The sequence below is a fragment of the Chlorocebus sabaeus genome, chromosome 24, assembly GCF_047675955.1.
Source record: "Chlorocebus sabaeus isolate Y175 chromosome 24, mChlSab1.0.hap1, whole genome shotgun sequence".
Classification (NCBI taxonomy): domain Eukaryota; kingdom Metazoa; phylum Chordata; class Mammalia; order Primates; family Cercopithecidae; genus Chlorocebus; species Chlorocebus sabaeus.
Window position 1 is genome coordinate 37,274,711 of NC_132927.1, and position 25,280 is coordinate 37,299,990.

At 33.9% G+C, this 25,280-nt stretch overlaps 1 protein-coding gene across 1 annotated transcript in view; it reads left to right on the top strand.

The window, feature by feature from the left end:
• Positions 1–25,280, top strand: part of MNAT1 (MNAT1 component of CDK activating kinase) — a 241,105-nt gene that overhangs the window by 134,249 nt on the left and 81,576 nt on the right. The window contains exon 7 of the mRNA XM_007986886.3: positions 19,292–19,413. Coding sequence (XP_007985077.1) covers positions 19,292–19,413 — 122 coding nt within the window. The remainder of the gene's footprint in view (positions 1–19,291; positions 19,414–25,280) is intronic.

A 25,280-nucleotide genomic window follows, 5' to 3' on the forward strand; every position in this document is an offset into this window, starting at 1 on the left:
ACCAAAAGCAACGGCAGCAAAAGCCAAAATTGACAAATGGGATCTCATCAAACTAAAGAGCTTCTGCACAGCAAAAGAAACTACCATCAGAGTGAGCAGGCAACCTACAGAATGGGAGAAAATTTTTGCAATCTACTCATCTGACAAAGGGCTAATATCCAGAACCTACAAAGAACTCAAACAAATTTACAAGAAAAAAACAAACAACCTGTAGTTAACTCATGACTTCACCAAGAATAGTTTTGGGTATTATGGAAATCTTGAAGCACGTATGTTTCAAAATGAGTTAGAGGCGTTAGGCATTTAAAAACCACCAATGCTGACAGAATGTGAGAACATTGTGTAGGATCAGGTCTTGAGGCATTTTTTACATAGTTAATGTATCTTTTACAGATATTATCAATTTTTATGTTGTCTTATGTAGTATAGATTAATATTATGAGTATAGCTGGTTATAATTTTCTTACATGCTAATTTATATCTATTTAAAGATATAACACTTGAAAAACACTTAAAAGTAATTACTTTTTTCCAAAAGATTGTATATTTCCAGAAAAAAACGTTTTCGTTTTTAGTGATAAATGTAAAAACTCATGAACATTTACATGAATTCACTGGATATAGGGAGACAGTATTAAGGATATAAATTATTTAAAACATTTTCCTTAGAACTGGAACATAAGGTTATGTTGTTCAAAATGTTAAAGTTTAAAGAAAAAAATTTCTTTGTTAAGGGAAGACAAAGCATATTTGGTACTGTGTATGAACATGCCTGTTTTACTTGCTGTGGAGCTGCTAATACCTAAAATCGTGTCATTAAGTTTTTTTCACCATTAAAAAATCAGTTTAATATTGAATCATTTCAAAAAATCTTTGTGAAAAGATCTACAGGCATCATAAAATTGTCTGTACACTTGCTATTAATGAAAAAAAATTAGAAGAATTTCGAGCAAGGAAGTATTCACCTGAATCAACATATTTTAGTGTCCTTAATGTTGGGCAATTAGCTGATAAGCTAGTTTGAACCTGACTTTCAGGATAGAATACTTTTGAGGTTGTATTTGTTTCCTTGCTTTCAACAAGGCAAGTGTTGATGCTAGATCAATTAGAAAATCTTGAAGAATTAACTTAAATGGTGTGGTAATTCCTGTTATTAGAGATATTTCTTAGAACTCATGAAATTCCTCCCTCCCACATGATATCAGATGTGTTGAGAAAGTTGCCAGGCAGCAGTCTTGGATATCAGAGTCCAGTTCAAAGTTGTTAGGATGAGAAGTGTTTTTAAAATGCTATGGGAATGCCTGAATTACAGTTGAACTTTGAAATTAAAAAGAAAACACAAGACAGTATAAAAATAAAGACCTATAATGCTGTAGCAAGTTGGGTTTTTTGTAACCTACTTTTTAAAGTACAGATCTTTGAAGGCAGGGTTTTACTAATTATGTTATTACATTGCTCTTACTAAAGACAGCAATGCAAGTAATTACCCTCAGATCTGAAGATTAAAAGTCTTATTATTTTTAAATAAATATTAAGAAAGGAGAGTAATTTTTATAACTGTTAGCACATATGCTTTGTGTGCTAGCTTTTTGCTAATGTAAAATGAATCTGAATATGCCATATGATTGGTGACAAATAAAAAACTCTTTGTGCAATTAAGAGAAAATCTGTTTATTTAAGAGCTCTCAAAGGTTGTAAAAGATTATACTTGGCTGTATGTGAAGGATAAATGTTGTGAAATAATGCCCCTTAGTTCCCCTTTTATAATAAATCTCAGCTGTGTGTTCAGCACAAGGGCTCAGTGCCAAAAAGAACAGGTTCAACTTGTCCGTGAGGATTTGCACCACAGTAAAGTGTACAACTGCTTTTGTAGAGGTCATTGTGGAGGTCAGGGCATGTACAGTTGAATGAAAGCAACTTTAAAAACATGGTAGATCATAGAATTACTTGAGATTCAAAAATCAATGTTAACTTAAAACATTAAAAAGATGGAAAATCGTGAAAAGAACCTTCAAATATATTTTATCTTTATCTACATATGTTAATATGTTTTCAGACAAAATAAAAATAATTTCTTTGGCATCTTGTGCTAGTATAGTTTTAAGGATCTTCAGAATATTTTATAATTGCCAAGATTTGGAAGGATTGACTATTTTAATATTTGTTAAATTCTGAACAGTGTTCAGATAATGAAGGTAGGATATGATGGTGGTAAAACAAAGTGTGCAGGGATATGTGCATGGTGGGAGTAAAGGCAGGGGAGTGTGGGTGAGTTCTAATAAAAATACGGGTGTAATCTGGAAAATGTCTCCACAAATCATATTTATTTGAGTTTAAGATCAAAAGGTTCGAAATTTAACAACAACAAACAAAGAAAATGCAGTCTTATATAGTATGATTCTTTTTCCTAAATATTTCAGAAATACTTTTATGTATTTGTGGTAAATAGAAATAAATGAGAAATAGAATGTGGAGAGGCTGTAAGATCCCAGGACTCCAGCCAATGCTTTGAGTTTCATATAAAGAATACCTGAAAAGATATAACTAAGTAAGTAGATACAGAGCTTACCTGGGGTTATATTTTATCTAGAGCTGTACTTCATGACTCTTTTCTTGTTTCTTTTTGGTGACAATTTTTTAAAACATGGTGGTCATAGCAAAATGACAGGCAATCATTGGTTTCAGTATAGGGATTAATTAGTAATCTTTAGAATGTGCTTCAGCAAATGCAGCTGATTGGCAGTAGCACCTGTCTCAGCAACTGGCAGAATGTTAGTACTTTTATCAAGTAATTTTCAGAAGGGCTCCAAAGCTGTGTTACTAAACCTTCTCATATGAACTGCTTTCTTTCTCCTCTAGGGCATTGTTTTACTAAATGTACCTATCCGTTAATTAACTAATTAGTGAAAGGAAGGCTATAAAATTATTTTTTAAATTAAAAAAATGGAAACAAATGATGTGATAGTCTGTGTATTCTTGTATTTGTGGGACCACCACAATGCTCACTTATCACATACATATGTTCTCAGATGAAAAATTTATAAAGGATTGTGATTTTGCTGTATTGTTTTTGTAGTTCATCTCATAAAACATATCTCTTAATTATGAAGAGTGATCTGTTAAAGTACAATAAACTATGATTTAAAGGACTGATTAGTATAGTCAACTTTCTAGAAAGGCAATTTACTTCTGCATTGCTAGGAATTACTCCTTTTAAATAGCCTTTTGACGAAACTGTTTCGTATTTCAAAGGATGTGCAGTTTACATTGATTCACAGACAAGCCATCAATTTTCTGTTGTTTGAAGAAAATATTTTTGCTCATTATAAAAACAAGACAGCTTCTAAGTGAGTATCTAATAAGGTTGAAGCACATCTCAATAAAGATGAAATTTGCCTTAATCTGAATGTGTTATGGAAAAATTGAGTGTATTTTCTAAAAATAAATTGATATGCTTTAATGAACTAGAGTACTTTTCTTTTAAAAAGTACTTACATACTATTTTTTTAAACAAATGAGCATATTATATTTAATAATGTTTAATAAATATATTTTTAAATAAAAATTTACATATATATTGTTAAATGCTTGAAAATAGGGACAGTTATGGTGGTACACTTTCTGCTGTATCTTCACAGTGCGTAACATCCACCAAATGTTTAATAAATTTTCATATTTTAGTCCTATAATGGAAAAGTACTTGGTGGATTTTAGCAGGATAGGGTTTAAAATATGGGTAGCTTACTTGGTCTTGGAGAGCTTCAGTTTCTTTTCCTGTAAAACAGGTAAAACATACTTACCTTGAATGTGTATGTAATGCCTAACACAGTGCTTGGCACATAGTAGATGTTCAGTAAATATTTCTGTATCATTTTAGTGCAATTGCACTGTTAGTAATCACATTCCATATCTGCCTGACTTTAATAAAAGACAATTTATGTGAAATTTTAGGTGAGAAGGATTATCAAGTCAGTGCTTTAAATATTCTGTTCTATTCTGAGTTTTAGAGTAGATTTAATTGCATGGTGGTTTTATGAGTGTGATAGTCGTGGTGTTGGTGTTTGTGGGTATGTGTGTTTGGTTTGGGGAAATTCGATTGGGATGGTTAGAGTATTCATAGTGTTTGTTGTTTCCTTTTAGGATAGAAGAAAGGTAAAATCAGTGACAATCTGGCTTAGGTCTTCACTTATTTTCTACAATGGGAATGGCAAAACAACTACTTCTTGTTAAATGACCTCAAATGGAATGAGGAGATTTGTTATGTAGGTTTTTTTGGAGGTAGGATAGATGATTAGAGGGACCATTTAAAAACATTTCTTCATTCATGAAACAGATATTCCTGATATATATCAACTACTATACTAGGTGCAGAAGAGTCAAATCTAAATAAAATGTAGTCTCTTAAATTATTCAGTCTCTATAATGGCATAAAGAAGCTTCCATCTTTTCACTGAAAAATATTTCTGCTTTAGAAGACTACTAATCTTATGTGATATTTTTGTTTTGCTTATGTAATAGTAGTAGTATTTGTAGGTAATTTTATGTAAAGCCATTTTTATATTACATTAGGAAATTTTTTATGTATAAGTTGTCACTGTTGGATAAAGTTCACTTATAGTGCCAAGTTAGGAATTCTTGGAAATTATTTTTGAAATTAGTAAAAGAAAGTGAGCTAAAATGCTGTATGCCTAAAAGTTTTTAAAGAAAATTTCTTGCAAATACTGTTTTTCTTAAAATTAATGCAGACTCTTTTAAAGGAGGCAGGTTTTGTCTAATCAGATCGTCTCCTTGATGTTTTTCTTTTCTGATCTTTTTATAGAAACAGATACGGTTTGCTGGACACTGTGTCCTCTTGGCAGCAAATGGTAGTTTGGTAATAAGACAAGCATCAGAGAAAGAATGTAAAAATAATACTTTTCACATTTGTACCACATTTATCAGTGCCCAAGGAAAAAATAAAACCTATAACAACAAAAACAAACAAAATAAACAAAATATTTTTCTTGTATTTTGCTTTTCCTTTAAGCTACTGGCATATTTCCCTATTTTCATTTGTCTTATAATTTAACAAAAATAATGTTTGACTAGTGTTTTTTCTTCCTCCCATTCCCTTTTTGTATTCTGGCTTCTATTTTCACTACTGTACTGAAGCTCCTCTGGGTATTGAAATTCTCTTCACTGGGAATGCTTTCTTCCCCTCCATTTCAGGGCTGTTTCAGCCTTCAGAGGTTCTCCCAAATGTCATTTCTTCTATGAACTCTACTGAATGAAAATTCAGATGCTTGTCATATTCAGTAGAATCATATCATATGTGCATTTAATTTGCTAGAATTCAACTAAAGTTGAAAACAACACCAAACCAGGGAGAAAAGAAGCAAAAATGCCTTTTTTCTCCCAAGTAAAGAAAATTTTTGAAACAGCATAGATGCCAAATGCAAGCCACCTACTTTGGTGATCTATTCCAATGCTAGAGGAGAAACTAGCTGAGTTGGATTTATATAAAGAGATTAAAATATGCACAGAACAATGTACAGTATACTGTATAGGCAAATTGAGGGACTTTTGAAGGGTTATTTTGACTTTTTTTTTTTTTTTTTGTCTTAATCTGACTTTAGAACCAAATCCTTTTGCACATCACAGTATAACTGTGTTGAACTAAGTCAGTCATATAATTTAGGACCCTTCTAGGCAACACTTTGATCTTTCTCAAGTGTTTCAGATGTGGAACTAACTAAGGGAAAATGACTAACTTAATTCCTTCCCTATTTTTATTTTTGCATTTTTCAGGGAGGGAAATATATTTGTACGAATGCAATTATAATAAAAACAGGTTAAAGCAGAGAAAGACAATGCTGTTCCTTTTATATTTTGTGTTCTGTAGTTTGAGACTCATGCCTTTCTCAAAAGTAATTGCATGTAATCACAAATATATTACTACAGTTAGCGTCTATATGAGTCTTATTAGTTCTCAGCCAATACAAGGAATTTATAGGAATGCTTATTAAATATCCAGAGTTTAGTTGTAATTATATATTATTTGAGAAGCTTTAATGATACAAATCTTTTACTAGTGATCTTTTAATGGAAGATGCTATTTCCTAATTTTTTCCAGCTTTTTCATTTCAAAATTGGTTACTTTTCATTTTTGAAGTTCTTAAGGAAAAATTTATATTGATATAATAAAAATTCTAAAATTAGAGCGGAAATATTAAAGGACATTTTTCTATGTGGACCACTAATTAGTGTATGTGTTTAAGGAGAAGATTACAAACGAATTTGGCTAACAAATCTTTAAGGAATTTCACTGTAGTGAACAGATTTTGATGAGTTTCCAGGGCTAATTTGCTAGAAACATTTTCAGAGACTTGGCTTGCCAAGTGAAGATGTATTTAGAGCCATTTTATTTCTAATGATGAGCAAGAAACTTAAGCCCTTAGCTAGACAGTTATAGAAATTTGTCTTTGATATTTTCAAGCATATCATATGTATTTGAGTAGAACTGAACATTGCTGAAGAGCTAGAAAAATATGGTGCTGTGTCTACAGGATGAAACCTATTTTTTTATTTTGAAGAAGCCCATTTTAGAAGAAAATTTTTGTGAAAATTGGTAGTCTTAACTATTAGGCACCACATTTTAAAAGACAAAGAGTGCTCATAAAGGCTGATTTGTGCAAGTAAGTCATCATTAGAATGCTTAAAAGAGCCTACCACATATATACTTTTACCGTTATATTATACTTATTCCCAAACATACATTCAGAAAAAGAATGTAGTCTGATGATTCTAACAGAGTTGGGAATCTGGGTCTTAGTCTTGTGCATTTTTTCTACTGGCTGTTTCTTTAGTGTATGTAGAATCAAATTACATTAAATTTGAGGGAAATTTTATTTATTTTTATCATACATTATGAGTCAGTGGCTTATTTCCACTTAGTGGTCATGAAATGATAGCAAGTTAGACTTACTATTTCAGTCTCCTCACTTATACACCCTCCTTCCCCACTGCAGATGGTGAAAATGAAACTTAACAGAAATTAAATGTTGCACCTCAGTTCATTCTAGTTTAGAGACAGTGCCAGGAGAAGTACATTGTTACCTCTTAACCGGCAGGCCCTGTCCCTCATTTGTCTTTTTACTGTTTACATTTTGAAATAAATTAGAGAAAATCATTTATATGGGGAAAAATGAATTATACTTACCATGAAATTAAGTACTACCAGCAAGTTATTACGATGCAGCTGCTGCAGTGATGACAGCATGACATCACCCTATAATGTCCAGGACAGCATAGTATAAAAATCTCTGCTTGCTTCTAAAATAAATTGAAAACAACTGAATTACCAAAGAAATGTTACTCAGAATGAACAGCTTGTAGACAGTGCCAGGTATATTCTTTAAGTACTTTATCCTATTACAAAAATATGTGTGGGTACACATACACTATTAAAACATATGTTCACATCCATATACATATGTACAAATAGACATGTATGTGTGTGTATATACATGCATACACAACACATATGTCCACACGTATTTAAATTATTAGAACGTTACCAAAATAGAAATAGTCATTCAGAATTACCTCAACTGATTTTCTAAAAGGCTTCGTGGAGATATTTTCTTTGGAAATAGTCACTAGAATTATAGTAGTTTAAAGCTACCAGAATGAAATATTCTGGTTTCTGCTTCCACTTAGTAAGGTAACATGTTCTGTTGAATTCGACAAATTTAACATTGTGAGAGGACTCAGTTCATGAAACCAACACCACCATCATTTTTGTTTTTGTAATTAAATGACCCTAAGAAATAAAAGTGGAATGCACAGTCCCACTGTAAGGTGATTTACTAGGATATGAGCTCCCTGAGGGCAGGGGCTTGATCTGTTTTGTTCCCTGATGTTCTTTTCAGTTCTTGGCATATAGTAGGTGGTTATATTTGTTATATGAATGGATGATGAATGCCACAGAGTAAGCACAATGTTTTGTTATCTGAAATTTTGTTGAAATAACTACTAAGATGTCTAAAAAACACATTCCCAGCCTAGAAAAGTATCCATTGACTGTAATGAATAAGTGAAAAGAAAAAAATAATCAAAGTCTAGAGAAGGTAGAAATTTATTTCTTGTGTACTCTCATAGTACACAAGACTATGTAGTCAACAAAATTCCAATTGTTTACACTAAGAGCATTTTAAATTTATAGAATATGGAAACCTGATCATCTTACGGTTGTCTTAGTGTTCATACTATTAAATCACATGAAGCTTTTTTATATTGTGTTATTTTATCTATCTATCTATCTGTGTGTGTGTGTGTGTGTGTGTGTGTGTAGACAGATAATTTGAGACAGAGTCTTGCTCTATTGCCAGGCTGGAGTGCAGTGGCACGATCTCGGCTCACTGCAACCACCGCCTCCCGGCTTCAGGCAATTCTCCTGCCTGAGTAGTTGGAACTACAGGCACACAGCGCCATGCCCAGCTAATTCTTTTTTTTTGTATTGTAGTAGAGATGGGGTTTCACTGTGTTGCCCAGGTTGGTCTTGAACTCCTGAGCTCAAGTGATCTGCCCGCCTCAGCCTCCCAAAGTGCTAGGATTACAGGCGTGAGCCACTGCGCCTGGCCTATATTGTTATATTTTCATATTATTCTTTAATTTAACAAAATATTGAGCAGCTTTTTGGTGCCAAGCTGCTCAGTGAGGTGCCTATGACAGTGAGCATAGGGCCTTACAGTCTAATGGGAGACAGATTCAAAACAGACATATACACAGAGTTTAACAGGCTTACAGGGCTTATCGGCAAGTATGTTGAAGATGAGGATAGTTTGTTGGATAAATGTCATTAAGCAAGATAGAATCAATAAAAGAGTTCTGAATTTAAAATTGTGTTAAAGGATTTGCAGAATCATTTAAACCTATCGGCCTAAATTTCCAGCACTTTGTATTTACAACCTCTTCTATGATACTTAACAGAAAACCATATACTGATTGGTGTAGAACTGGATTTTCATGTTTAGTATTTTTATTATTGTTTATTTCAACAATCTATATACTAATTATTTTTATTGCCATTATTTTCATTAAATAATAATGTATTTTCTTTAATACTGTTATTCTAAATGGTTTGTTGCATTCTAAATGTATGTGTGTATTTTGCCATAGTATGCGTTTAGAGTTAGCACAAAAGATATTCTTTGCTCTTTATTTGGTGAGAAAGCATAATGATAATATTTGTAGTGTATAGATTAACAGACAAATCTTAGTAAATTATAAACTATTTTTATAGTAGCTTTTAAACTTTCTAAGAAAAGTTAAATAATACGTTTCAGATTATTAAAAATACAGATTATTAAAAATACAGCCATGTATAACTACCCATGTCAGCATTTGCGTTGTTCTCCCAATGTTCCTATGTTGCTCTATATGGAAATGAGCTGAATTTTAGAAAACCTTTTTTCTCATAAGCTTATATTTTTTGACTAGCAAATGATGGAAATATAGGGCTCTAAGCTATATTTTAGAAAAGAAACAGGTTCCATTTTGTTACGTTGTAGGGGAATAAAAAAACTAATTATGTATACTGCTGAATGTACAGTTTGCACGCATTTCCCCCCGAGTGTGGGTATTACCTAAAGTTGCATGGTTTTCTGTGGCTCTTCTCACTACATTTTTACTTTTAAAGCCTCATTTCTTTATCAATTATGTGACAACAGTAACAAAAACAGAAAGGACTTTAGTTTTGTGTCGTACTTTTGAAAGTCAGGAAAATGTACCTGAATTACTTAATGGTGTTTTTCAAGACTTGGTGCTAAGACCTCACTCTTTATATATTCCCCCACACCCATTTTCTTTTTCTTGTGACCTTGCCTATCATTTTGATGCTGATAGCAAAATTTCTTTTGAGTTTATTTTATATTTCTAGCTGCCTTTACTGAACATTTCTACTTGGCAGCAATGTTGGATGGATTAAACACCATCTTAAACTCTTTATTTTTAACAGCTTTATTGACATATAATTTACTTACCATAAGAATTACTTATTTAATATATAATGTATTGATTTTTAGTAAATTTACAGAATTTTGTAACCATTTCAGTAATCCAATTTTAGGATATTTTCATCACTCCAAAGAGGTCTCTGATACTCATTTCCAGACACAACACACTTCTAGCCCACAGCGATTGTTAATCTACTTTCTGTCTCTGTAATTTTGCCCTTTCTGGACATTTCCTGTAAGTGGAATCCTATAATATATTGGTCCTTCACATCTGGCTTCCTGTAGCATGACGTTTTTGAAGTTCATCCACGTTGTAGCATGTAACAATATTTCATTCATTTTTATTGTTGAATAGTAATAAAATTCAGCATACTGTGTGAATGTTCAATAAAGGAATTCATATTCGTACTATATGAATGTACCACCCCATTTTATTTATCCATTCACAATTGGTGGACATTTAGATTGTTTCCACTATTTATTTGGCTGCTATTAATAGCTGCTGTGAACATTCATATACAAGTCTTTGTGTGGTCATGTGTTTTCATTTTTCCTGGGTAGATAAGTGGAATTACTAAGTCATAAAGTAAACTTACTTGTTACTTTAAGAAAAACTACTGAACTAATTTTTAGAGTGGCTGCATCATTGTATACTCTCATCTGCAATGTCTGTGGATTCCAGTTTCTCCACATCTACATTAACACTTTTTTTGTCTGTCATTTTGGTTATTGTCATTCAAGTGAGTGTGCATTTAGTGTGCATTTTTCTGATTATTAGTTATGTTGAGCATCTTTTCATGTGCTTATTAGCCATCTGGTCTTTTAAAATCTTTTGCCACTTTTAGTTGGGTCATTTTGTCTTTTTATTAGTCAATTCTAGGAATTTTTTTTTTTTTTTTTTGACATGGAGTTTCACTCTTGTTGCCCAGGATGGAGTACAATGGCGCGATCTTGGCTTACCGTAACCTCTGCCTCCCGGGTTGAAGCAATTCTCTTGCCTCAGCCTCTCGAGTAGCTGGGATTACAGGCACTGGCCACCATGTCCAGCTAATTTTTAAATTTTTAGTAGAGATGCGGTTTCACCATGTCGGCCAGGCTGGTCTTGAACTCCTGACCTCAGGTGATCCATCCACCTCGGCCTCCCAAAGTGCTGGGATTACAGGCTTGAGCCACCATGCCCGGTGTCTAAGAATTCTTTATCGGTAGTATTCTGAATTTGATCGAATTATAAAATATGTGACTTGCAAGTATTTTCTTCTGGTCTGCATTTTATCTTTTTAAAATTTCCTCTTTGTATTAGTATGTTTTGCATTGGTATAAAGGAATACCTGAGACTGGGTAATTCATTAAGGAAAGGTGTTTATTTGGCTCATGGGTCTGCAGGCTGTATGAGGAAGCTTTTACTCATGGTGGATGGCACAGGGGTAGCAGGCACACATGGCAAGAGAGGGAGCAAGAGAGAGAAGGAAGTACCTCTTAAAAACCAGCTCTCACGTGAACTAATAGAGAATTTGCTTATTACTGAAGAAGCACACCAAGCCATTCATGAGGGCTCCAGTCCCATGATGCAAACCCTCCCACTAGGCCTCACCTTCAACATGAGGATTACATTTCAACATGAAATTTGGAAGGGACGTGCGTCCATCCTGCATCATTCTTCTACCTTTCCCTTTCCTGTTTTTCCTGTCTCTGTTAATCAGCTCTCTCTGGTTTTCACATTTTGCTTCCCACCTCAGCTATACCAGATTGCTACCAATTCTTGCAGTTTTAATTGTAATTATTATTCTTTTTTTTCTCTCCCCCCCCATTACTACTGAGATCTAGACCATATTACTTTAACCTTAATCACTAAAATAGCTACAGACTTGACCTACTTGATTCTAGACTCTTCTTTCTTTGGTGCTATTATACTTTTCTTTGCTATAAATACATATCCATTGTTTTTCAAAACTAACAAAGATTCTGTGATCTATTTTAAACATTTTATAATGCAAAATTTCAAAAATAGCAAAGTTGGAAAATAATACAATGAATACTCACATGCCTAATATCTAGATTCAATAATCTGTAATATTTTGGTATTACATCTCTCTCTCTCTCTCTCTCTCACATACACACACACACACACACACACACACACTCTCACACACATTTTTTTCCCTGAACCGTTTTAAAGTAAATTACAATTTCCATGAAATTTTACTTTTAAATTCTTCAACTGGCATCTCTCTCACTGACCTGCTCCTACATAGGACATTCTCATACATAACCATAATGCCATAATCACACCAAACAATTAACAGAAATTCTCTAATATAGCTTAATATCCAGTCTATATTCAGATTTCCCCAGTTGTTGCCAAAATATTTCACGGCTGTTTTTCCCTTCCAAATTAGTAGTGAGCCAGTGACTCTCACTATGTTTATTAAACGTCTTAATTCTGTCTTAATCTTGAATAGCTCCCATCCCACTCTATACTTTGTCATCTTTCTTGTTGTTGTTTCTCATTATATTGACCTACTGAAGAAACCAGGCCACTTGTCTTGCAGTGTGTTTTTTCTGATTTTTTTATCTGTGTTATTGTTCAATGATAGTTTTTTTTAATAGCCATAAATAGATACCAATTTTTATATCCATTTTGAACAATTCAGAAAATAGTGCAACAAAGATGAATAATTTCATCACCTAGGGATACTTTTTCTTTAGTTTTCTTTTGCATTTGCAGATTTACTTCATTTTATTATGTTCTATTTGAGATGAGATCTTGCTCTGACACTCAGGCTGCAGTACGGTGGCACAATCACAGCTCACTGCAGCCTTGATCTCCTGGGCTCAAGTGATCCTCCTGCTTCAACCTCCCGAGGAGCTGGGACTACAGGTGAACACCACTATGCCTGGCTAATTTTTTTTTTTTTTTTTTTTTGGTAGAGATGAGGTCTCACTATGTTGCCCAGGCTGGTCACAAGCTCCTGGGCTCAAACTATCATCCAACCTTGGTCTTTCAAAATGTTAAGTCTACAGGCATAAGCCACTGTGCCCGGCTCTTAGGCAGATTTTAAAAATAGTTTAGATCATAATGATCATGTACTTAACATATTATTAATTTCTCTTTAAACATGATTTTAAATGGCTACACACTGTTTTATATTATAATTGAACTGATGTTTACTTAAACTGATGTTTACTTACTGATTGAACATTTAGTTTCCTTTTAGTTTTTGACAATGTAAACAGTGATGAACAGACTTATGAATAGGAATTTGATTATATTTCTGGTTGCTTTCTTATAAATTATTACAGATGGTATTACTAGGTCAAAATATGTGAAGATTTTAAAGGTTTACTAAATTGCTTTTCATAAAGAAAGCAATTCCATAGTTTGCTCTCTTACCAGCAGTGTATGAAAGCAGCTTTCTTCACACTCTCTTGTCATATTAAACATTATTTATTTATAATTTATTTACTAATATGCTGGAGATAAAACATTCTGGCATTGTTTTGACAGTTCTGATTTCTTACCCATGTGAGTTCAGACTAGCTTTGGAGTCTTTTCTAGCTGTGATTTAAGCTATCTATACTGATTCATTCTCTGCCCACCCTTCTTTCCCTATATACCTGTCTCTGCTCAGGTTTACTTATTGTCTCAGGACACAACATACTTCTGTGGTAATATTGCTATCCTTCCCATTGCCTTGCTTTTGTAGACTTTGTCCTCTGAGGTCTAGTGCAAGTTGCACTGTTTCATTCTTCCATCTTTTATTGATTCTTCCTCTCGATATTCTTTTTATTCCTATTCTCTTTTTCTTCCTCTTGATATTCTGTCTTTTTTTCTATTCTGTCTTTTTCATTCTTCCACCTTTTATTGATTCTTTCTCTCGATACTCAATAGCACTTAAGTCCATACCATTTGGCACTCAACCAAATTTAATTCAAATATAACTTAAAATTAGTATATCATGCACTTTGATTTCTTTAATTTGTATCCTCCTTTTTCTGATAATTTAGAATAATATCTATCACCCTTACTGTTTGGGTGGAAATATCACCAATAACCATTTTTCATCTAAAAAACTTTTAAACACCGTTTCCCCCCCAATCACTTAAAACCCTTAGTACTTTCTCATGTGACCTGTTAAGCCATTATCTGCTCTGTGGGTGATTTTAAAAATTTAAAACACATGTCAATGAGTGTAAGTCATTGTTCTCTAAGTTCTGCTCCAGCTTTAGGTTTGAGAACCATGGCATCTATCTCACATGAGTTTTTTCTGAGGGAAAGATAGATGGAATGTTAGAAGGGCAGTTTGTGTGTCATTTATGAATTTTACCTTATCGTTCTTATGGCAAACAGAGCTACCACTGAGTAATGTTTATTTCTCTCAAATGTTACAGTTTTAAAAAATACTCCTTTTTGAGCCTATGGTATTTTATGTGCCTGAGCTATTAGGATTTATATAAAAATTGGTTTAAACCACCTAGGATTTACTTACTGCCATTAAAACTTTTAAATTAATCATGATTATATTATTTAAAAATAGGATATTGAAAGGCAGTGTGTGGAAACTGCACTGGGCAGGAATTGAGAGATCTAACTCTATGTGACCTTAGAAAAATTTACATTTTGAGGATAATAGCTTCCATATCCATAAAATGAAGGTGTTGGGGTAAAAAAGCACAGGCTTTAGAATCTGACACACTTGGCTTTTAATCACCAAACTGCCATTAATTACAGTATGATCTTGCTCAGTCACAATATCTAACCCCCATTTCCTCATTCATAAAGTACGATTAATAGTACTTATTTCACAAAATTATTATGGATGCTGAGATATGCATGCACAACCCTTTAGCATAGTGTCTAGCACAGAATAAATAATGTTAACTCTTCTTATTCAGTGACCTTTTTGGCTATTGTAAGTGATGTCCCCACAAACTTCAGAGAAGACTTTGAATTATAAGACATCATAACTTTAATAATTTGGGTATTGTTGCTAATATTTAGGTAATGATTAGTTTTAGTATGTTGTTTTCCAGTGCAATTATTTAAGAAAGCTTGTCTTTCTTGATTATCTTCCTTGGAAGGTAATCCAGCTCTCGAAAATACCCATTCTGTGTAAGCCTTTCTGGACCTTGCTCTCTAGTTTCTGAAATGCAGACGAAGTATTGGTGAGACTGTAAGTGTACTTCTTTAATTGTCACAGTAGTTTTCCTTTCCCTCACTTACCCTCCTCTCTTTCATTCCTCTCCCCCTCCCTTTTACCCCCATAGCTAAAACATGTGACACCAATACTGGACATTTTGTATCAAATGACAGGAGAATTTGGTGTCTGACAATTTTTGAAGAAGACACTTTGAAATAGGGATGTCAGAACAAGTCTTAAAATATCCCACTCAGGCACTGTCTTCTAAACCTGTGCAATGCTCTCTGAATCATTGGTCTGAAATTGTATTATTCTGTGATAGTATAAGATTTAGCTTGACAGTTTCATGTTTATTTAGAAAGGCTGTGGAACGTGGAGGTTAGGGGTTAAAATAATATGAATGAAGTTTCTGACATTACACTTTTTTTCTCTTTTTCCTGCGTATTTTAATTCTAGCAAAGCAAATGAGGAAGTTAGAATATCCAAAACTCATTTTTAAAAATTGTGGTAAAATACATGTAACATAAAAAGTTCATATTTTAATCCCTTTTAACTATACTTTTCTGTGACATTAAGTACATCCATTTTGTTATGCATCTGTCACCACCATTCATTTCCAAAAATTTCTCATCTTCCTCAACTGAACCTGTACCCATGAAACACTAACTGCTCTTTCCCATGTTCCTAGTCTGTGGTGACCACTGATCTACTTTCTGTCTCCAAGAATTTGACTACTTTGGAACCTTCTATTAGTGGAATCATATAACTTTTGTCCTTTTATGCCTGGCTTATTTCATTTATCATAATATCTTCAGGTTCATCCATGTTGTCATATGTCAAAATTTCCTTCCTTTCAAAGGCTGAATAATATTCTATTGTATTTATGTGTATATATACATCACATATTATTTATTCGTTTATTCCTTGATGGACACTGGGTTGCTTCCATCTTTTGGCTACTGAAAATAATGCTGCTGTAAATATGCATTGGTGTACAAATATTTCTTTGAGACCCTGCCTTCACTTTCGGGTATATACCCAGAATCCAGTTGCTGGATCATGTGGTAATTCTGTTTTTAATTTTTTGAGGACTTGCCATACCGTTTTCCACAGCAACTGTGCCATTTTATATTCCTACCAGCAATGCACAAGAGTTTCAGTTTCTCTACATCTTCACGAACACTTAGCATTTTCTGTTTTTCTTTTTAGTAATAGCCATCTTAAATAGCCACGGGTGTGAAGTGGTCCATGGGTGTGAAGTGGTATCTCACCGTGGTTTGATTTGCATTGCCCTAATGACTAGTGATATTGAGCATCTTTTCATATACCTATTGGCAATATGTATATCTTTTTTTTTTTTTTTTTTTTTGAGACAGAGTTTCGCTCTTGTCGCCCAGGCTGGAGTGCAATGGCGAGATCTCGGCTCACCGCAAACTCTGCCTCCCGGGTTCAAGCGATTCTCCTGCCTCAGCCTCCTGAGTACCTGGGATTGCAGGCATGCGCCACCATGCCCAGCTAATTTTGTATTTTTTAGTAGAGACTGGGTTTCTCCATGTTGGTCAGGCTAGTCTTGAACTCCCGATCTCAGGTGATCCGCCTGCCTCGGCCTCCCAAAGTGCTGGGATTACAGGCATGAGCCACCACGCCCAGCCACAATATGTGTACCTTATGTGGTGAAATCTCTATTCAAGTCCTTCGCCTGTTTTTGGTGAAGTACTTTTGACATTACAGTGTCAGAGATGCCTATTACAATGTGCCTATAAACTAGCTAGGATGATGCTACATGCTGTTGAACTTGTTGAAGAGAGAAACTGTAATCCAGATGCAAGCATCTTCAATGGTTGTTTCTCACTGCTGCAATTGTATTTTATCACTTTTAAGTCACGACTTTTACCTTTTTAAAAAAAATAAAATAGATAATGTGTACTGTGCATCCAACTTAGTAATTTAAGGGAAAAAGGAAACTAAGGGATATAACAACAAAAAATTTGTAAACTAAAAGAGGAATTAATAACTGCAAGAATGGTTTATAAAAAGTTATGAAATAGAGAAAGTAATAAAACTATACCAAGAAAAATAAGAGAACTATGGTTAAAATCAGAAAACAAAGACTGTATAAAGCGTAGGTATTTTTATAAATTAGAATTCTGTGTCCACATGGATTATAGATATGTAAATCTCAATGTAATGGTATATAGCTGAGTGGCACTTTATTTTGTTCAAATATAATCTGTAGGGTCTTTGTATTTTAGTTATCCAGTAGTTCTTTCTTCTCAGAAAAATACTCAGAATGGATGTTTTCATCCAATTTAGTTTTCAGCATAAAATTTTCTTATTTTGTTTGTATATGTATGTGTGATGTGAAATAAATACACATAAAGTTAGTTTGATTTCATGTAAAGACTTCAGAGAATAGACATTTATGTGGCACAGCTTTGCAGAGAATAATTTTATTAATTTTCTTTCCTAATTTGAACTTTCAAAAAAAAACAAAAACAAAAACGAAACTGATTACCAGAAATGTCAAAGTAGTTTAGTAAAAATAGAAAAATGTGAGGCTAGACTATGCTTGTATACAAGGGGACTTCAAAAAGTTTGTAGAAAATGGAATTAAAAGATAAATATAAAAAGTATAAACTTTATTTCTCAACATAAGCTCCATCAGGAACAAGACACTTTTGTAAGCAATGATACCAGGCATTTAGTTCATCCCTAAATAACTGAGGGTCCTGGGAATTTCACTATGTCAGTGAAATCCTTTTTTTAAATTATTATTATTACTGAAGAAAAATGGGTTCCTTTTACAAATTTTTTGAGGTTAGGAAACAAAAAGAAGTAAGAAGGAGCCAAGTTGGGACTGTAAGGTGGACACTTAATGATTTCCAATGAAACTCTTGCAGAATTGCCCTTGTTTGATGAGAGGAAAGGAGCAGTAGCATTGTCGTGGTGAGGAAAGGACTCTGGTGAAGCTTTCCTAGGTATTTTTCTGCTAAAGCTTTAGCTAGCTTTCTCAAAACACTGATAATAATCAGCAGATGGTATTATTGTATGTTGGCCCTCCAGAAACTCGATAAGCAAAATGCCATGGGTATTTTGAATTGTGAGTTTTTTGAATTGTTGCTATGACCTTTACTTGTGACCAGTCCACTTTTGCTTTGACTGGACTACTTCCACCTCTTGGTAGCCATTGCTTTGATTGTGCTTTGTCTTCAGTACTGGTAAAGGCATGTTTCATCTCCTGTTCTTAGAAGAAAGGCTTCAGGATCTTGATCACGCTTGTTTAAAATTTCCACTGAATGCCCTGCTCTTGTCTGCAGCTGATCTGCAGCCAAAACTGTTGCACCCATTGAGTGGAAAGTTTGCCCAACTTTAATTTTTCAGTCAGAATTGTATAATCTGAACCAGTTGAGATGTCTCTGGTGTTGCCTATTGTTTCTGCTGTTAATCACCAGTCCTTTTCAATTAGGGCAAGAACAAGATTATTTTTTTCCTTGCAAATTGATGCAGATGGTCTGCCACTGAGGACTTCATCTTCAACATTTTCTTGTTCCTTCTCAAGATGAGTTATCCATTTGTAAGCTGCTGATTTCTTTGGGGCATTGTCCCCATAAACTTTCTGTAAAGTATGAATGATTTTGCCATTCTTCCATCCAATCTTCACCATAGATGTTTGTTCTTGTTTCAATTTAGTAAAATTCACATTGCTCTGATAGGAGCTTTTTTCAAATGGTCTTATGCTTCTTCATGCTTCAAACTAGGGGCTGTTCAGACAAGTTATTACAAGTTAGTACAAGTTTGTTTTGATGCAAACGTTTTTAAAATCCATGCATAGTTTTTAAATAATATATATTTTGCATAAAGTTTTTGAAGTCTCTTGTATTTGATGACTTCTACCATTGACATTGAACAGCTGTACTGTTTAACGCTAAATTTGAATTTAATGATGGATTTGGTTTTCCTCTTTTAAATCATGTGTAAATGACTATTAATTCTATTATGTGGGTTTCAGTTATGCAATGCATTTTACCCATGGAACAGCACAACTAATGGGTAATGCTTCTAATGTGAGGAATTTAGTAAATCTTTAAAATGATTATAAATAAGTAGCAACATGAAAATAATATTAAGAGGTATTAACTTCCTTCATTTTTCTAACAGGGTCAACATATTTCACTGGCACCTATTCACAAGCTTGAAGAAGCTCTGTATGAATACCAACCACTGCAGATAGAGACATATGGACCACATGTTCCTGAGCTTGAGATGCTAGGAAGACTTGGGTATGTGTCCTAAAGAACTTTACATTGAGGAGCTGATATATGGGACTTACTGCTATTCTTAACTGACATGTTAACTTTCTTAGATTTTCAGTTTATAGAACTTTTTTTACTATTTTGTGAAAAATGAGCAGTACTTAATACTAAGTTGTTTTATTTAGTACATTAATTTTTCTATGGACTTGTTAGGTCTCTTGAGATTGAACCTGGAGTATATTAGTTCTTTTTTAAGTCTGTCCTTGGCAGCCATATTGAAATGGCTGTTTATTTTCAGTCATGAGTGTTTTTTTTTCTTTTTTAGAGAAATTACAGCTTAATTTAGTTAGTAGTAAGCCAATAAAAATATGAGTTGGGCTCCTTGCCGTGAAAAAGGTTAGATTTACTCATTGTGTGCTGTCTACAGTGAAACTACATTTGTGAGCCATGAGCCATGAAATATATTTTGTTGAAAGGTATAATGTAAGGCTAGCCCAGTGGTTCAACAGTCATATCATACATATCCATTCTGGAAATGAACCTGGGATCCTGGCTTTTGTGAGGGATGGAGAGATGGTTATAGTCTCTCTCATGGGAGCAAATGGGTATTTGTATACTTGAAAAATGCAGGCACAGATGTTGCTAGATGGAGCAAATCGTTTCTTGGTCTCATTTTAAAATGTGAACTATTGAATGAAAGGCTGATCCAGAAACTGTTGTTGCTTAACAAAAGAAAATAGTGGAAAGAATATAATATTTAAAAAAAGGGGTACATCAAGGCCAAGCAATTAAAAAGCAATAGAAAAAGTCAGAGACCCCAAGAACAAAAACAAAAAAGATGAAACAAATAATAAAATCTACATGCATCTTCAAAAACAAAACCAAAATCTGGAACATGTTGTGTAATATTTTACATGTGAACATCAAGGCTCCAAGGCAAAGTTACTATTTAAATGATGTTTAATATCTTAAGGCTAAATTTTATTTATTTCTTTATTCTCTTAAAGTCCTACAGCCTACAAGCATGAAGCCAACAGGATGTAAAACAACCTAAAACCCCCTTTGAGATAACAGATTTATTAAACAATTGTCTTAAATGCTAAAATTAAAGTTTGAGGAGATAGACAATAGTGTGTTTTATAATGTAAAAAGTTATATATGATGTAGACATTTATTTCTTATCTCTTACAAAGAGCCAGAATTGTGCATCTTTAAAATTAATTTACCTCAAAAAAATCTTTACTTTCGATGTCCGTGAAGTTAACGTGTTTAAAATAGTACTCCTCTGTTACTGGGTTTTGCATTTTCCAATAATTTTGTCAAAATTTTTCATATGCAGATTTTATTATGTTCAGGTAGCTTTATTCTGTTCCTAGAATGTTGAATTATTATTATTATTTTTTATTGAGACAGAGTCTCGCTTTGTCATCCAGGCTGGAGGGCAGTGGTACAATCTTGGCTCACTGCAACCTCTGCCTCCTGGTTCAAGTGATTCTCATGCCTCAGCCTCCCGAGTAGCTGAGGCTGCAGGCGTGCAGCACCATGCCTGGCTGATTATTGTATTTTTTGTAGAGACAGGGTTTCACCATGTTGGCCAGGCTGGTCTCGAACTCCTGGCCTCAAGTGATCTGCCCGCCTTGGCTGCCCAAAAGTGCTGGGATTACAAGTGTGAACCATTGCACCCAGCCCATCTTTTAATATACTGAATTCAGTTTGCTGGTGTTTTGTCAAGGATTCTTGCATTAGTGTTCATAAAGGATATTGGCTCATAGTGTTTTCTGGCTGTATAGAAGTATAATTAAAAAACAAAAATTATATATATTTAAGATAGAGAAGATATTTCAAAATTAATTTTTGTGGGTACATAGTAGGTATATATACTATGGGCTACGTGAGATATTTTGATACAGGCATGCAATGCATAGTAATCACATTAAGGTAGATGGTATATCCATTACCTCAACATTTACTCTTTGTGTTACAAAGAATCCAATTATATTCTTTTAGTTATTTTCAAATGTACAATTAAATTATGATTGACTATAGTCACCCTGTTGTTCTATCAAATACTAGTTCTTGGCCAGACACAGTGGCTTACGCCTGTAATCCCAGCTCTTTGGGACGCTGAGGTGGGCAGATCACTTGAGGTCAGGAGTTTGAGGCAAGCCTGGCCAACATGATGAAACCCCGACTCTACTAAAAATACAAAATAATAGCTGGGTGTAGTGGTATGCACCTGTAATCCCAGCTACTTGGGAGGCTGAGGCAGGAGAATCACTTGAACCTGGGAGGCAGAGGTTGCAGTGAGCCAAGATTGTGCCATTGCGCTCTAGCCTGGGTGACAGAGTGAGACTCTGTCTCAAAAACAAAAACAAAAACAAACAAAACAAAACCAAAAACTAGTTCCTATTCATTCTTTCTAACTATTTTTTTTTACCCATTAACCATCCTCACATCCTCTCCCACCTCCTCACTACCCCTCACAACCTCTGGTGACCTTCCTTCTACTGTCAGTTCAATTGTTTTAATTTTTAGCTTCCACAAATAAGTGAGAACACGCTAAGTTTGTCTTTTTGTGCCTGGCTTATTTCACTTAACATAATGACCTCCAGTTCCATGTATGTTGTTGCAAATGAAAGGATCTCGTACCTTTTTTATGACTGAATAGTACTCCACTGTGTATATGTACCACATTTTCTTTATTTAGTCATCTGTTGATGGACACGTGGATTGCTTCCAAATCTTGGCTATTGTGAACAGTGCTGCAACAAACATGGGAGTACAGATGCCATTTTGAAATGCTAATTCCCTTTCTTTTGGGTATATACCCAGCAGTGGGATTGCTGGATCGTATATTAGCTCTATTTGTGTTTTTTGACAAACCTTGAAACTGTTCTCTGTACTGGTTGTACTAATTTACATTTCCACCAACAGTGTACAAGATTTTCTTTTTTCCACATCCTCTCCAGTACTTGTTACTGCTTGTCTTTGGATAAAAGCCATTTAAACTGGGATGAGATTATATCTCATTGTAGTTTTGATTTGCATTTCTCTGATGATTACTGGTGATGTTGAGCATTTCTACATATGACTGCCATTTGTATATATTCCTTTGATAAATGTCTATTCAAATCTTTTGCCAATTTTTAAGTTGGATTATTACATTTTTTCCTGTTGAGTTTGAGTTCATTACATTTTCTGGTTAATAATGCCTCGTCAGATGGGTAGTTTGAAAATATTTTCTCCCATTCCTAGGTTGCCTCTTTGTTCATTGATTTCTTCGCTGTGCAGAAGCTTTTTAACTTGATGTGATCCCGCTTATCTATTTTTGCTTTGGTTGCCTGTGATCGTGGGGGTGTTCCTCAAAAAATCTTTGCCCACTCCAGTGTCCTGGAGAGTTTCCCCAATGTTTAATTTTAGTAGGTTAAATAGTTTGAGGTCTTAGATTTAAGTATTTAATCCTGATTTGATTTTTTTATGTGGTGAGAGTTAGGGGTCTAGTTTCATTCTTATGCATATGGATATCCAGTTTTCCCAGTACCATATTTTGAGAGACTTTCTTTTCCCAAATGTATGTTCTTGGTACTTTTGTCAAAAATGAGTTCACTGTAGATGTATGGATTTGTTTTGAGATTCTTTATTTTGTTCCATTGGTCTCTGTGTCCATTTTTATGCCAGTACCATGCTATTTTAGTTACTATAGCTCTGTAGTATTTGAAGTCAGGTAATATAATTCCTAAAGTTTTGTTCTTTTTGCTCAGGATAGCTTTGGCTATTCTGGGTCTTTTGTGCTTCCATATAAATTTTAGGATTTTTTAAAAAAAATTTCTGTGAAGAACGTCGTTGATATTTTGATAGAGATTGCATTTAAAATCTGTAGGTTGCTTTGGGTACTATGGCCATTTTAACATTATTGATTCTTCCAATCCATGAACATGGACTATCTTTTGTGTGTGTGTCCTCTTCAAGTTTTTGCATCAATATTTTATAGTTTTCATAGTAGAGATCTTTTACTTCTTTGGTTAATTCCCAGGTATTTTATTCTAGCTATTGTAAATGGGATTACTTTCTTGATTTCTTTTTTAGATGGTTCACTCTTGGCATATAGAAATACTGCTGATTTTTGTGTGCTGATTTTGTATTCTGCAACTTTACTCAATTTGTTTATCAGTTCTAATAGTTTTTTTGTAGAGTCTTTAGGTTTTCCCAAATATAAGATCATATCATCTGCAAACAAAAATAATTTGACTTACTCCTTTCTGCTTTGGATGTCCTTTGTTTCTTTCTCCTGTCTGGTTGCTCTAGCTAGGACTTCCAGTTCTATGTTGAGTAACGTTGGTGATAGTGGGCATCCTTGCTGTGTTCCAGATCTTAGAAGAAAGACTTTCAGTTTTTCCCCATTCAGTATACTAGCTGCAGGTCTGTTATATATGGTTTTCATTATGTTGAGGTAAATTCCTTTTATACCCAGTTTTTTGAGGGTTTTTACCATGAAATAATGTTGAATTGTATTCAGTGCTTATTCAGCATCAGTTGAAGTGATCATATGGTTTCGTCCTCATTCTGTTGATACGATGTATCATATTGATTGATTTGCATATGTTGAAACATCCTTGTATTCCTGGGATAAGTCATATGTGGTCATGATGAGTAAATGATCTTTTTAATATGTTGTTGAATTCAGCTTGCTAGTATTTTGTTGAGGCTTGCAAACACTATCTTATAACCCATTATTTTAAGCTGATGACAACTTAAGGTTGATAGCATAAACAAACAAATAAGCAAAATCAAAGCTAGTAAAAACTCTACACTTTAACTTTGTCCCCTTGCTTTTTAACTTTTTGTTGTTTCTATTTATATCTTACTGTACTGTCTATGTCTTGAAAAGTTGTAGTTATTATGTTTAATTGATTTATCTTTTAGTTTTCCTACTTAAGAGTAGTTTATCCACCATGATTACAGTGTTGGAATATTGTGTGTTTTTCTGTGTACTTATCATTACTGGTGAGTTTTGTATGTTCAGATGATTTCGTATTGCTTGTTAATGTTCTTTTCTTTCTAATTGAAGAATCACCTTTAGCATTTCTTGTAAGACAGGTCTGGTGTTGATAAAAACCCTCAGCTTTTGTTTGTCCGGGAAAGTCTTTATTTATTTCTCCTTCATGTTTGCAGGACATTTTCACCAGATATACTATTCTAGGGTGAAAGCTTTTTCCTTCATGCCAGTCTCTTCTGGCCTGTAAGGTTTCCACTGAAGAGTTCACTACCAGACATATTGGACCTCCATTCTATGTTACTCGTTTATCTTTCTGCTTTTAGATTTCTTTATCCTTGACCTTTGGGAGTTTGAGTATGAAATGCTTTGAGGTATTCTTTTTTGGGTTTAATCTGCTTGGTGTTCTGTAACCTTCTTGTACTTGAATATTGATATATTTCTCTAGATTTGGGAAGTGTTCTGTTGTTATCCTTTTGAATAAACTTTCTACCCTAATTTCTCTCTCTGTCTCCTATTTAAGCCCTGTAACTCTTAGATTTGCACTTTTGAGGCTATTTTCTAGATCTTGTAGGCATGCTTCATTGTTTTTTATTCTTTGTTTTGCTTTGTTTTCTTTGACTGTATTTTCAAATAGCTTATATTCAAGTTCACTCTTTCTTCTGCTTAATCAATTCTGCTATTAAGAGACTCTGGTTTTGATTTGTATTTTCTTGATGATTAGTGATGTTGAGTAGCTTTTCATATGCCTTTTGGCCATTCATATATTATCTTTGGGGAAATGACTATTCAGGTCCTTTGCCCATTTTTAAATTGAGTTATTTGGATTTTTTTGCTATTGAACTATTCACGTTCTTTATATAATTTGGGTATTAACCCTTTATTGGATGTATAGTTTGCA